The 14,348-nt window shown below is 45.0% G+C and overlaps 1 protein-coding gene across 4 annotated transcripts in view; it reads right to left on the reverse strand.

Moving 5' to 3' along the window:
• Syn3 (synapsin III) overlaps positions 1–14,348 on the reverse strand; it is a 426,170-nt gene that overhangs the window by 388,587 nt on the left and 23,235 nt on the right. For all 4 annotated transcript variants that reach the window (XM_076919818.1, XM_076919816.1, XM_076919817.1 and 1 more), the window contains one exon: positions 7,739–8,194. In XM_076919818.1, the coding sequence (XP_076775933.1) occupies positions 7,739–8,049 (311 nt within the window). In that variant the 5' untranslated portion in view covers positions 8,050–8,194. The remainder of the gene's footprint in view (positions 1–7,738; positions 8,195–14,348) is intronic.

Here is a 14,348-nt window from a genome sequence, read left to right on the forward strand (position 1 = left end):
GCGTCATTCTGTTTCCACCAAGGGAAGCAGCAAGGAGCCTTGGGAATACCAAGAACGTCATAAAAGAACATTCCTGAATTCCAGAGCACCCAAGTGTCTTTGAAGAGACCCTTCCTTATAGAAGAAACAGAAGCTCTTTGGTGTCTGTCTCTTCACTAATGAAATACCCATCTCACTGATTTTATGGTGTGGTAGGTACCGTGCTCAAAACACTAGTTGTTACACAGGGGAGAAACAGGCTCAGGGTGGAGCTAATGGTGGAAGCACAAGGCTGAGACTCAGGTGGAAAAGTTGCATGTGCTTAAACAAAGTCACATGAAAGAGATGAAAAAGGAACTCTTACTAGGGGCTTTATCATACCCCCACCCCTGAGGTCAGTGAGGTAGGGACAGAGATAGTACAACCACCCACGTTACAGATAAAGAAACAGGCTCACAAGCAAACTGGCCAAGACAAAGAGATGGTGAAAGTAAGGCGTGGGCCTTAATTCTGAGCTGCCACCTACCAGATGGAAATTCTCTAGAACTTAATCCTCTTTCCCCTTCTCAAAGAAATACACATCTGACATATGTTCCTGGAAGTGACAACTTATATCAAAGCAGGTAAAACAGAATGGAAAAGTCTCTGCCTGAGCTCCCTTGGTACTTTAAAAAGAGGAAGAATATTCTCTGTGTGTCCGAGAACAACTTTTTACAGAACGTTCATTCTGCCCGTCTGAGCTCATGAGTGTCTGGATGCCTGCAAGGACTCCCTTTCCTCCTGGCACCTTTACAGTCAGCCACTCAAAGGGCTCTGGCAGGGTGAGGCCGCCTGGGTGGAGTAGGGCACTTCCCTCCTGGGTGAGGTCACTGGTCTTCTGTGCTTGGCCACTGAGGTGTAAATGGAGCTCTGCTACCATTCTCTCAGCTGTCACATGCTGGATATGTGTGCATGTGGAGGTGGGTGGTGCCAGAGCCTACTCACACACCGCGCAGGAGGTCCTGAGCATCAGGTGCAGATGGGAGGGCAGCAAGAACACAGTGACAGCCAGGCTTGTCCTCAAATGCCCTTGCTGAATCCCAAAATGCCAGTAACATCTGCTTTGGTGTAGGGCGCAAGGCTTTCTTATTTATAAAACAGGAATAGTATAAGTGCCCACGCAGAAATTGGGAGAGCTAAATTAGAGAATGGATGGGAACCCCTCAGCGCACCGCCTGGCAAGGGGAGAGCATGGGATTGTCAGTGTTCATTGTCACTTGACAGAAGCTAGACTCACCTGGGGGGGGTGTACCTCTGGGCATGCCAGTGGGGATTACCTTAATTATATTAATTGATGTAACAAGACCAATTTTAATTGCGGAAGGGACCATTCCCTGGCAGAGGACCCTGGTCCATTTAAAATGGAGAGAACAAGCTGGGTGGCAATATGCTCACTCTTTCTACTGTGGGTTCTATGTATGTAACCATATACCTTAAGTTCCAGCTCCTGAGAGTCCCCCAGTATAACAAGTCACAAACTGGAGCTGTTGGTCCTTATGTTGCTTTTGTCAGAGAATTTTACCCCAGTAACAGGAAAAGACACTAATCCCATTCATAAAGCTATTTATGTAATGATGAGGACATGGCTGATCCTTGGAGTTTGTTGACTCTTGTGTGTCTTTGCTCTTCTGCTCCATCCAAACTGTCCAGCATCTCCTTCATGCCCAGCATGGGAGGCTTGGGTAGGAAGGTGGCTTTTATCCCACCCCAGCTCAGCCACTCTGGTTTCCTTGAGGAGGTCTGAGGATCTTCTACTGCTTCCTTACCTGGACAACAGCCCCTGGTCAGTCCCCTGGGAAGTGCCGGTGGACAATGCTGTGTACTGATAGCGCCTATGACTTCTGTGTAACTGTCTTCACGAGAGCCAGTATGATTTTCTGTTAGGTTGAATTCGAGGTGAGAGCAAGTGGGATTTAAGCCTTCCACCAAGTTCAGTCCTCATTGTCACACTCGTACCTTGTCACTGGCAATAATTTCCCAGATCATTGCACATTTCCCACTGTCTCTGTCATCTGTGCTGCTCTATGCATAGAAACACAACGACACCATTTAGGAGTGGGCGGGGCACAGTGGGAGAGAAGACCCAGATGCCTGTCTCAGTCTTTTTCAACCTAGAAGTGCACCAGGCACTCAGCCAGGGCCACCATTACCTGTGCCTTGCCAGGCAAATGAGGTATGACAGCCTCTAGGCTTCATGCATGGTGGCTAAGGGGCACTTCAAATGAAGGACACCCTTGCTATTTGTCAAACAAACAAGAAAGGGGTAGGGTAAGCAGACATAAGACAGGTCACTGTTAGATGGAACTGCAGTCAGTTTCAGAACAAGTTAACTGGGAAGAGAGAGGACCACCAGGGCAAAGGCTTATCTGTATCTAGGTGTCCCAGTGCCCCTCCTCTCTCTCCAGAGAACCTGCAAACAGGATGGCTCATCTACTCCACCAGGTTATGGTCTTTGTAATTGCTAATTAACAGAATGTATTTTATTCTGAAATTCAAAAATAGGGCCCTGGTGGGTGCACCCACATATCTTCCTGCTTACTTTTGTGTGTGTATATGTGCAAGGGGTATTCATATGTGTGTAAGGAGGAGGTGTGTGCGTCTGTGGATGCCAGAGGTAAGCCTTGTGTGTCATATTCAGCTCCTGCTCACCTTATTGTTGAGACAAGGTCTCTCACTGAACCTGGAACTTGCCAAGTAGGCTAGACTGGGGATAGCCACTGTCCTAGGGGTCTTTCTGTGTCCAGGTCCACGTTGCTAGAGTACAAGTGTGTGCTATCACATCCAGCTTTTTATGTGGGTTCTGGGGATCGCACTTAGGACCGTCTCAGCCTCTCCTTTTTCTTTTAAAAATGATCCAAAGCATTCACTTTTCAGAGACTCTAGCATACTGATAGAGAGCTAAGATTTCATAGTATGGGGCTTAGAATTTTGGCCCCTTCCACTATGTGTGTAGCACCACCGACTAATAAGGTCAGGTACTTGTAAGTTCATAACGTCAAACTGATCAGACAGGGATAAGGACAGAACACACACCCACTGTGTACTGAGTGTGCATGGCGCTCCAGACAATATAAAGATGAGTACGCAACCTGAGGAAGAGTCAATTACTAATCTGCTTGATACGAGCCACAAGGCTGTCGTGAATAATGTGCGAAGTTATACCAGGGAGGGAGCACCCGGCACTGTGAGCAGGATGTCCACTCAGAGTTGGTTCCCCAGAAGAGGCAACATCTTTACCTATCCAAGCTTCTAAGAATGAACAGAAATTGGCCAGGTAAACCTAGTAGGAAAGGGGTATTTTGGGGAACAGGAAACAGGATGTAGTGCTGAAGACTTACGCAGGGCAGGGCAGAGCAGGGCAGGGCGACACACGCCTGTGACTTTATGAACTTGAAGTTTAGGCTGGTGGTGCATCATTAAAGGGTAGAGGTTGGTTTGTTTCCAGAGAGGATACAATAATGCTAGGCTGGAGGTAACCAGGAGACAAAGTCAAGACTGGAAGCTTGAAGCCAGGGAAACTTCTGGAAATTCTACATAAGGGAGCCATGCCTGCTGGGGCAGCAGGCTGAGGGAAACTGAGCTTGGAAACTACCTCACTTGCTCACTGCTTTCTCTCGTGATTCCCAAGACTGACTGCTTCGTCCCATTGCAGAGGACAGACCTGCTACCAAGCCAGACCTCCAGTAGGGTGGCCAGAAGCTCTCTAGAGACCCATGGCATGGCTAGGTTCACCTCCACAAGCTGCAGCTTAAAGTACTCTGCCGTGAATCCTTGCAGCAATGGCGGTTTGGGATCTCTGTTCTCGGAAAATGCAAACACTATAAACCTGGTCAAAATAAAAAATCTATGGCTGAGAAAGGCTCAAGGAGAACATCCCACTACTGTTTCTCCCAAGGGACAGGCTGTTAAACTGCCTTCTAAATATTTATGTTTATACTCATAAATGAGTGTTGCTCTCAGCCTGGGGCAGAGGAGCTGCTTTTGATGCCTCCCTAGAGGATGCTGGGTAACGTAAAGATTGATATCTGGTACAAGCGCTGGGAATAAGATTGATAAGCATAATCACCAATTGATGATTATCGATGATCCGTAATTGGGACATTTATATCATCCCCTGTCAAGGCCAGGAGCATCACAGAATTTAAGAGTGTCAGGGTGCAAGGGTTGTCATGAAACGTTCTCACCCTGATATGACACTGTCACTGTAACCATGGACACACAGACCTTTCCACATTCCATCAGAGAGAAGAGGTGGTGTCCACGAGATCCCACCCTTTCCTGGGGAGCTGATGACTGTTAATGGTTGCTGTGAGGGAGTCTGTCATTTTCTCCAAGGGTGTAGCCACTGAAGGACTAGATTGGAAGAAAATTAAGAAAAAATAAATGCAAGGTTCTTTTCCCAGGGGTCTGGCCAGTTCTCAGGTGTTACTGATTGAACCCACAGGTTCAAATAATCTGCCAGCTGGACCCTGAGAAGAGTAGTGGGTTCCCACCACAGTCTGCTTACAAGGAAGCCTCATGAGACATGAGGGGGTAGGGTCACTCTCAGCCCGACAGTAGAAGCCCCTCTCATTATCATCTCAAAAGGGAAGGAAGAGGCTGTGGGAGCTGGCTTCTTCTCTTTTCACAACCTCCTCCTCTCTGGAGACCTTCCCACAAAGGAGGAGTTGCTGGGAAGAAGCAGGACCTGGAGGCAACTGGCTCTGCCAGGTACATTGTACCATGGGGCTAGCCTGCCACCTGCTGGATAATTTTGGTAGCTGTGGCCAGGCATTTTTAGAGATTTTTATAAGTAGGATTGAGGATCTTCTGGTGTCTGCAAGCTGTTAAGTTCTGGAATCAGTCTCCCTATGTAGCAGAGGCTGGCCTTGAACTCACAGTCCTCTCAAACTCAGCCTCCTAAGTGCAAGGATTACAGCTGTGCCCCACCACAACCAGCAAGACTGATTCTAAGGGGATCAGGGAACATTAATTTGGAGACAGCTGGGAAATGCCCCTGAGATGCTGAGAAGTTAGAGAGGTCATAAGAATTTAAGAACAGAGTTCAAAGGAGAAGATGACGAGCCTGTGGTAGGAAGTCTCGTAGTCACAAGCATTCAGTGAATATGGAGCCAACTTCCAGATAAGCCCACGAGCCTCAGTTCCCTACCAGAGGTCAAGAATGCCAGAAACCAAACACTGTTGTCCTTAAGGCCCAATTAAAGTGTAAGAAAGTAATAGATGTTTCAACACACTGAGAGACTGACCACTCAGGCCAAAACTGTTATCTCTACCACCCACCTTCCAGGGGAGCAGCTCTCAAGATTTATATAGTACTGGTTTATGTAGATTAAGGAGGTCTATGACCAAAGTCAAAATTTAGATGCTACGTGACTGGGGCCACTAGTTGATCTCAGCCTTGTTTACTGTGCCTTGTCACAGTGCCACGGGCTCTGTGGGCAGATATAGAGCAGTCAAATCTGCTTAGCAAGGGCTAAACAGGAAGGAACGCCAACAGGAAACCAGACACAGTGGGATGAACCCTGTCTTTTCTGCACAATACAGGGGACAAAGGCATGAATCAGGAGTGCCTGGTAGGTGCTGCTGCCATCTTTAATGACACACAGAGAGGGCCACAGTTCTCTACAATAGCATGCATATATGCTTACAAGCCACTTAGTAGCTATCCAAGGACTTTTATATTGACTTTCACGTTAGCCAATTCCATAAAGTCCCTTGAGGAGGCAGGCACCACATTTAGGCAAAGCAAGTTGCATGAGCTACAATGCTTGGAGGGAGGTTGAGGGACAGGACAGAATGTGGCCTAGCTGTTACACCATGGTCCCCATGATTAAACTTCACTTCCAAACAGGAAACAATGTTCTTGACAGATAGCAGAGGCAGACGTAAGAGAACTAGCACAGAATTAGGTCAAATGTCTGGTTAGGTGCTGGGCAGATGGCTCAGTGAATAAAGTATTTCACTTGCAAGCCTGGGAAGACTGGAGGTCAGATCCCTGAACCTATGTAAAAGTCTGGAAGGCGTGGTGGTCACCTGTAATCCCAGCCCTGGGGAGGCAGAGCAGAGAGTCCTGGTGATGCAGGGGGTAGAGCAGGGGCACCAGTTAGCTCATCTAGCAAGAGTTGGTATGCTCTGGGTTCATTGAGAGATTCTGCCTCTAAATAAAGTGCAAAGAGGTTCAGGATGACACTTGACTTCCAGCTTTTATACATAGAGAATATCTGTTAATGCATGTACATGCAACCACACACGTGCACACACATACATATGTGCATACACATCACACACAGATATAGTTGTAAAAAACGTTTGATGAACTAGAAACTGAGACTCTAAGTGAGGATAGCACAGCTAATTGATTGCTGGGTAAATGGGCAGGAGCTTTGCCCCTGACTGAGGGCCTGGAAGCAAAACCTCCAAAGCCACCTAGCTTCAAGGGCAGAGTCCCAGCATACAACAGACACAAACAAGTCTGTGAGTCAAAAGCCTTGGAGAAAATAGAAGACAACTCAGACTGACCAGACAGAGGCAACTTCCATGCAACCCAAATGTTAAGATCAGATGATTTTAGTTTGGCTGTGGGAGCTCATACCTGTAATCCCAGCACCCAGGAGGCAGGGGTATGGAGCTCCATGAGTTTGAATTGAGACTGGGTTACATAGTGAGTTCCAGGCATAAAGCAATTAACAGTAAAGAATTCACTTCTCATCACAAAGATGAGGCCTGCCGTCTAAACCAGCTGGACATACTTTAGCATTGCTGAACATTGCGACCGTTAGGAATGCATTTTGAATAAATGGTCAGCGTGGACTCCAAAGCACAGCCCCCAGCCTGAGTCTGCACCTGAGTCTGCTTTCCCAGGGGTGCTGAGTGCTGACCATGTGCCAGTCTTTGGAGTTCTGGAGATACTCATACATGAGTTTGCCCCCCAACACTGCATGGGTCTACCATCAGAACAACTCTGTTTTGGGCAGGTTCAGCTCTGCTCTGGACATAGCGCTTCTAGGTCTACATAATTGAGCCCGATGTCCTTAACTATAAACTATGTCTTCTGAGACTTACGGTATTTGTGACCTCTCAGGATCACAAAGTTGGGGTGTAGACTTATTTCCTAGAGGCAGATACCTATGAGCACCTCACCTGCTGCCATGTGCCAGCTTGTACTGACCTGGTGCCCCGTGATTGGTCACTTGCTGAATGATTACCGCTTTTAGAACTTACTGTCTGGAGGAGGCTAGAGAACTCATCAACCCCACCCAGTGGAGAATCAGCGGTCAAGCACATGAGGGAAGTGGGGTGTAAGTGTGGATAATCTGTTGCCAAGAGTTAGGATAAGAGCAGCGAGTCCCTGGTGATTCGTGAACCTTCTTAACAACCTCATTTTGGCAGAGCAGAAGGTAACTAGGGAATATTTCATGCTGAAAAACTTTGCTTGTTCAGAAAGGTCATATAGTTTCCCTGATGTGTCGCCAGAACACTCGCAGCGAGTGTTTCCCATATCAAAAACTTTAAGACGTTTATAGCATACACGCGGAACTGGAGTTTGCAGATGGCTCTGCCAGTATAAGGCCCCTAGAAAACAAGACACAGAGCTTCTCTTTGATGAATTCTCCCAGCTAGCGTCAGAAACTATGTAAGCCTCTAATAATGCGTGCTTTCTATTCTTTCCTCCCAAGAGGGGAGGCAGCCCCATCCAGATCCCATCTCCGAAGCTGCTTACCAGTCTGTGTGGGCATCATCGATGACCAACAAGATCCTGGGTCTCTGAACCACGGGTGTGGCAGGAGTTGGTGGTTCCATCAGCCCTGAGGGGGCCTGTGGGGTCTGTTTCATGGCACTGGAAAAGGAGCTGAACAGGCTGGATCCTGGAGAAGACAAGGAGGCAGCCAGGGGCTGGGGGTGCCTCCTCTCTGTGGCTGGGGACGCTGGGGAGCTGCTGGAGCTCTCTGGGCGCTGCAGGTCCGGCATGTAGCCATTGGGCAGGTTGGCCACAAAGCTGCTGTCAGACAGCCGCCTCCGGAGGAAGTTCATGGCTGAGATGGGTGGGAAGCCTCCTTCCACACAAGATCAGCTAGGTGAGGTTTGAAGTGCAGATTGCCAGCTACAGGGGGCTTGGGGTCAGAGGAGCCCAGGGCTTCTGCACCACCAGAAGTGGGCTTCACAGGACTCTGTTTACCTGTTGAAAACAAGCCAGCAAGCACATTAGTGGAACCAACTACCTCCCGTTTAAGAGCAAATAGATAAAGCACATGTCCAGCCCATTGTTTGTGTCTGTGCAAACTGGGACACACTTTTAGAGAGTAATTTGGCAATATGCTTTAAAAGCATACAGCTTCCATTTTCAGGAATTCTATACTAAAAAATATAATCTAAGAAACAGATAAATATTTTATGTATAATAGATTCATCACAACCTTTTTGACCCTGGTAAAACATTGGGAAGCCACCCAGTATTCAGCCACAGGATGACACAGTCAGGTGGGGAATTGTTTCTGTCCATTCAAAAACAGTTCATATGAATCATCTTTAGTAACAGAACTAAGTTTCATCCTGCAATATTAAATATTAATCAAATATTAATTAAATATTAATATTAAATATATCAAGTCTCAGCTTGTTGGCACATGCCAACAACCCCAGCTACACTGAAGGTAGAAACCAGAGGTCAACCGTTCAAGGTCTGGCTGGACTACAGTGAGCTCAAGGCCAGCTTGAATAACTTAGCAGGAGGCTAGAGGCAGTCTCCAAATTAAATGGATAAATAAATATATAAATTAAAACTTAAATGGCTGGTGCAGAAAGTTCCGTGATAGAGCGCACTAGTATTTAGGGAGCTCTGAGTTAGATCCCCAGCACTGATTAAAAAAGAATCATAATACAAAATTACATGTACAAACTAACTACAGCCATATAAAAGTAGCACAAAAGAAACTATAAATAAATCACAGCAGCGAATACATTCTGGTAACACTTATTTATTTGCTTATTTGTAATTTTCAAATTTTCTTGAATGTATAATGCTGTAGGTTGAGAGGACCCCCCCAACCCTATTAAGTTCATGTATTGAAGATCTGACCCCCAGTGAGAAGAAATTTGGAGACAAGACCTGTGGGAGGTAACTGGAATTGGGTCAGGATTGATGATGGAACCCTGGCAGGGGAGTGGAACTCTTCTTATGACAGATACTCTCCCTACCTTGTAAGGACACAAGTAAAAGGTGGCCATCTGCAAGCTGGGACGTGGTCCTAGCCAGAGCCATATGCTAATACTCTGCTGTCATTCTTCTAGACTGTGAGAAAATAAATTCCTGCTGTTTAAGCCATACAGGCTGTGGTATTTTGTTATGATAACTGAAACACACACACACACACACACACACACACACACACACACACACATACACAGACACACGGAAGCCAGGGAACACTTGCAGGTATCGATTCCCTCTTTCCACTCTGTGGGGCTGAAGACTGAACTCAAGTTTTCAGGCTTGGTGTCAGGTCCCTTTAGTGGCTGGGCCACAAACCCAAGAATAATTTTTAAAACCTCATTGTCTATTTGAGATCTAGAACAATGACTACTTAAGTCATGGAACTGGAGTATATCTTTCTGCTACATTTTTATATTTTATTGTTATAAATTTTACTTAGAGTAAAATTAAGAAAATCTTTACAGTATAATATAAATGACAAGGTGGGGCGGGGTTTATTTGTTCCTGTCACCTCTGAAAGTTCTCCTGCAGCCCCTTCTGGCCAATCCACACCTCCCTGAGGTACTAGCACACACTGCTGTGCCTGGATTTTTCCCTGGGTGCCAGAGACACCAACCCCAGTCCTCATACGCACATGGCAAGAACTTCATTGGCAAAGATGCCCCTGTAGCCCTGAGGCTAACTTTACGGTTCAATATGATCTAATTTGATGATGTTCTATTACACTGGACAAGAACACACACACACACACACACACACACACACACACACACACACACACACACGTTTAAAATTACTTTCTATTGTTTTGAGTCTGGTTCCCCAGAAAGGAGTTTCTCCCATAGTATCTTATAGGTAGGCTTATTGACAAGTGCCACTCTGATCAACAACTGTCAGCAAGAATGAAAAACGGAACTGGTCTGAGCAAAGCCTGGACTGATCCTCTGAGAGAACTGAAACATCTCTTGACGACCCCCACCTCCCGCCTGTTTTATGTTTAAATGCTGCCTGGTTGCTAAGTAAACGATTGAAACCACAGCTCTCTGCTTCCTTTCCGTGCCTGGCTTTCCGTTTCTCCTGGGCACATGTGACATGGCTCCCTTCCCTCGAGGTGAGCTCCCTTCCACTTTTTGTTTCTTTCTGACAACATCACTTATTTTGATTTAAATGTTTGTCCAAAGTTCGTGATTATCACTTGTGAAAGGGCTAATCCCAACAAGCTACTGGTCACTACTGGAATCAAACTGCCTACCTTTAAAAATTTCTGGATGAAAAAGTTTGTGCAATATTTGAGCTGAAGAGATTCTGCGGTTTATTTAACAGTCTCTTTTTGAGAACTCTAGTCAACCTGTTGGAGTTCAACCGTTATCACTAGACCTGCCTCCTACAAATGTTTCTGTCTGTCAAAAAGCCCTTTTTATTTTTAATTTTGAGACAGAGCTTTACTAAGTAGACAGGCTGACCTTCAACTCTTGAACACCCAACCTCACCTTCCCAAGTAACTGGGTATGTTTCTAGAGGCATGTCTCCTAATAAACTTCTGGTCAACCTCAACCATGACCAGTGGTTTTCTTGTAACCCTTACTACTATGGGCCAATCCATAAGCTGTCTCTCACACTATTGTTTCTTTCAATCTGGTGTCATCTCATTTGTTTATTCTGACTTACATGTTGCCTGAATTTGGGAGACATATTCCAGATATCATCACCGAAGCAAAATTGATTAGTTTCTCTTTATGTTTTTCTAATTGTTTACAGTTTTCAGTCTTATACTGATTTATCCATCTTGAGTTGGTTTTTATGAGACAAAGCTCCAATTTCATATTTCTGTCTATAGTCAGCTACTTCCATAGTGATTTTTCTGTAGAAAGTATGTCTTTTCCGTTGTATGTTCTTAGCACCTTGACTGTGAATGCTCAGCTTTATTCCTGAGCTCTCTGCTCTGTTCTAGATCAATGTATCTCTTTCTCCATTGTTGCTATACTTTACAAACACTTGTTTATTTGCATTTTATGCATATGAGTGTTTTGCCTGCATGTATGTATATGCATTGCAGGTGAGCCTGGTATCTCCAGAAGCAAAAAAAAAAAAAAAAAAAAAAAAAAAAGTATCAGATCCCAGTAACCATAGTTACAGATGATTGTGAGCCATCAGATGGTTGCTGTGAACTGAATCCAGGTCCTCTAAAAGAATAGCCAGTTCTCTTAACCTCTGAGCCATATCTTGAGTACTATAGGCCATAGGTCTTTAAAATGAAACATGAAGAATGTTAAGTATTTGTGCAAATGGTAGGAAAGATATTGGCATATTTGAAGCAGAGAAAGAAGGTCCATTCTGCTGGGGGGAAAACACAATTTCACAAGAAAAAAAATAGAGGAATGGAGATTAGATACCAGTTAGAGAACAGGCATATTGAAGGTAAGTTTTGCTTTAATACAGTGGTGGCAGTACTCTATAGAAGGGTTATAGAGAAGAGAGTCATGATCAAGTTTTTTGGTTATTATGTGAGACACAGACTGTGAAAAATTTCTATGACTTTTATCTTACCCAGGTGACCCTTACCCAGGGTTTCAAATTTGTTTGTTTGCTTGCTTGATTTTGTTTTGCTTTGTTTCATCTTTTTATTCGTATACTATTCACCATAGTCCAAAGTCTTCACCTTTGAAAGTTTCAGAAAGATGATATTAATGTGTTCACTGCCTAACATGGTGTGGTAAAATCTCACATTGCACTGATCCACCCCATACAAGACAATGGCCATCCATTTGTCCAGTGTATACACATTGTGTATGCTGCCTGCCCATCAGTCACTTAGATTCCTTCTTGGTCACACGAATTCTATTATCACAATATAACAGTTCTTTCATTTAAGTGACCAGCATTTTCTTTAATGGTTGCAAAGTGCGAAAAGCAATGACATTGCCACATACTTGTCACTAGAGGGCAGGAGTGGACACATACGATTGGAAAATACACCTTCTGGCTGGCAGCCTTGCAAGCTTACTTCTCAGAGACTGAGGTGGAAAAGGGGAGTGTTGAGAGAATAGAAACAGGTTGACCTGGCAATAGAGCCTGAGGAGGGACAATCACATGGTCATAGGCTTCGCATCAACTTGGGAAGAGTTGTGTGGAGTGGGAAGAGCCATCCTACAGTGGCATCAGCCCAGAGAAGAAAGCAGGTATCTGCTCAGAAGTCTCAGAATATCTCGAGTTCATTTCCTTGCTCACAATCAGGGAGGCTGATAATCTTTTGACTTTGTTAAATGACAAGGTGGGGCGGGGTTTATTTATATCTCGAGTTCATTTCCTTGCTCACAATCAGGGAGGCTTACACATTCTGGGATCCATCCATGAACCTCCTATTTTGACTTCTTTTTCCTCATATAGGATTCAAATACCCGTTCACTTTATCTTGTCAATCCTCCTGTTTAGGCTGCAAGATCCAGCAAACTGACTAGATTGGTGGTTCATGCCCAGAACAGGGCTTTCCTTAAACATGTTAGTTAAAGGTCACATAGTCTCATCCCCCTGGTGTTAGACACTACCTGACAGAATCAGTTAGCCTGAAGGTTGGGCTGATGGGCTCTGCTACTTCCTGTTCACAGTGTCTGGGCAAAATGATCTCATCTCACAGTGCTTGGGTGTCTTTGTTTGCAGTATTCAGATGGTAGACTAGTGCCTACCTCACCGGGTTCTTTTGAGAGTAAGTGACTAATTAAGGTGAAACAGTGCCTGGCATCAATGAGCAACCTGTGTCCCACTAGTATAGATTCCCTTTTGAGGTCCAACAGTGGTTGGGAAGGCACTGTAGTGGGGGCTGCATCAGAATGAACTCATATTTAGTAACAGCTAGAAACACTCAGACTTGTGGAGCTAAAGTAGATTAAAGTAAATGGTGTCAAGGTGATTTTGAAAATATTTGTCTTTTAAGCTAACAGGGAGTGAAATGGACTTTCTGGGTATCTAGTTCTATGAATGTTCACACATTCTCATAAATACTGAAACCCAGGACAGAGTCACCATTCCCTACAAATCTCTTTACAATGCCCTTCCAAGGTTACTGGCACAGTCCTCTGCCAGCTGACACCTCAGCCTCCTACAGGGGTAATTTAGATGAGGAATATGCAAAGCCTACCTCATTTCTTAAACAACAGGGAAAGACTGAATTCCAGACTGACTCTTCCTGCTAGTGCTTGCTGCACACTACTTGTTCCCTCAACAGGAAGTCTCTCTAGATGCCTGCCTAGCTCAGTCTTCATCTCCTTTAGGTATTCATAAATGCCACCCTCGACAAGAGAACATACTCGCTTCTGGTGGCCACTACCTGGCATTTGGGATTCCTCTAACACTACTGCAGTATCACCTATATTCTGCCTACAATTTAATCCACATACTGTCCACTTTCTGCTAGCACTAACAAAATCCAAGGACCTCAAGACCAGATACCACTGTGTGTCCTGTTGCCTGCTGTACCCTAAGTACTTAGAACAGCGTCTCCACAAAATAGGGCAGCAATAATCATTGACTGAGTCTACATAAAATCATCAGAGACAAAGTTTAACTACCTTCACATGTTCTCTGAGAAGATTAAATGTGTTACAGTAAAGAAAGCTCTCTAGGTGCCTGACTCACATCCCAGCCAACTAAACAGGATACTTGGAGGAATAGCCATCTTCAGTGTTTAGTGGCTAATCCTCAGGGCAAACAAACTCAGATTCATACAGTGTCCCTCACTCCGACCTCTGCTCCATGAGTGAACACTAAAAGGAATTATTTTTCTCCCTGATTCCCCCTTAAGAGTCAGTCCTTGGTTAGCATGTTTAAAAATTGCTAGAAAGAGCATGACCTGGGCTTCACCAATATATTGATGACTGTGGGTACAGACAGTTTCTCAGCACAGGCAGGGAACCTACAGCCTTTATTGGGTTAAAGCGAAGAGACACTTAACTTTCTGGAGAAAAGGTCAAGGGAATGGTTTCACTGATACCAACAGATGTCTTGGCCCTTTGGAGCACAAAGCCCCTTTCCAGACATATCTTCACGAAAGTGCGTTCTGTTTTTGATGAGTACAAATCCTGGAGGCCTTTTTCCTGTGAGTGGTGTCATATTCTCCACAAGT

The sequence above is a fragment of the Arvicanthis niloticus genome, chromosome 22, assembly GCF_011762505.2.
Source record: "Arvicanthis niloticus isolate mArvNil1 chromosome 22, mArvNil1.pat.X, whole genome shotgun sequence".
Lineage (NCBI taxonomy): Eukaryota > Metazoa > Chordata > Mammalia > Rodentia > Muridae > Arvicanthis > Arvicanthis niloticus.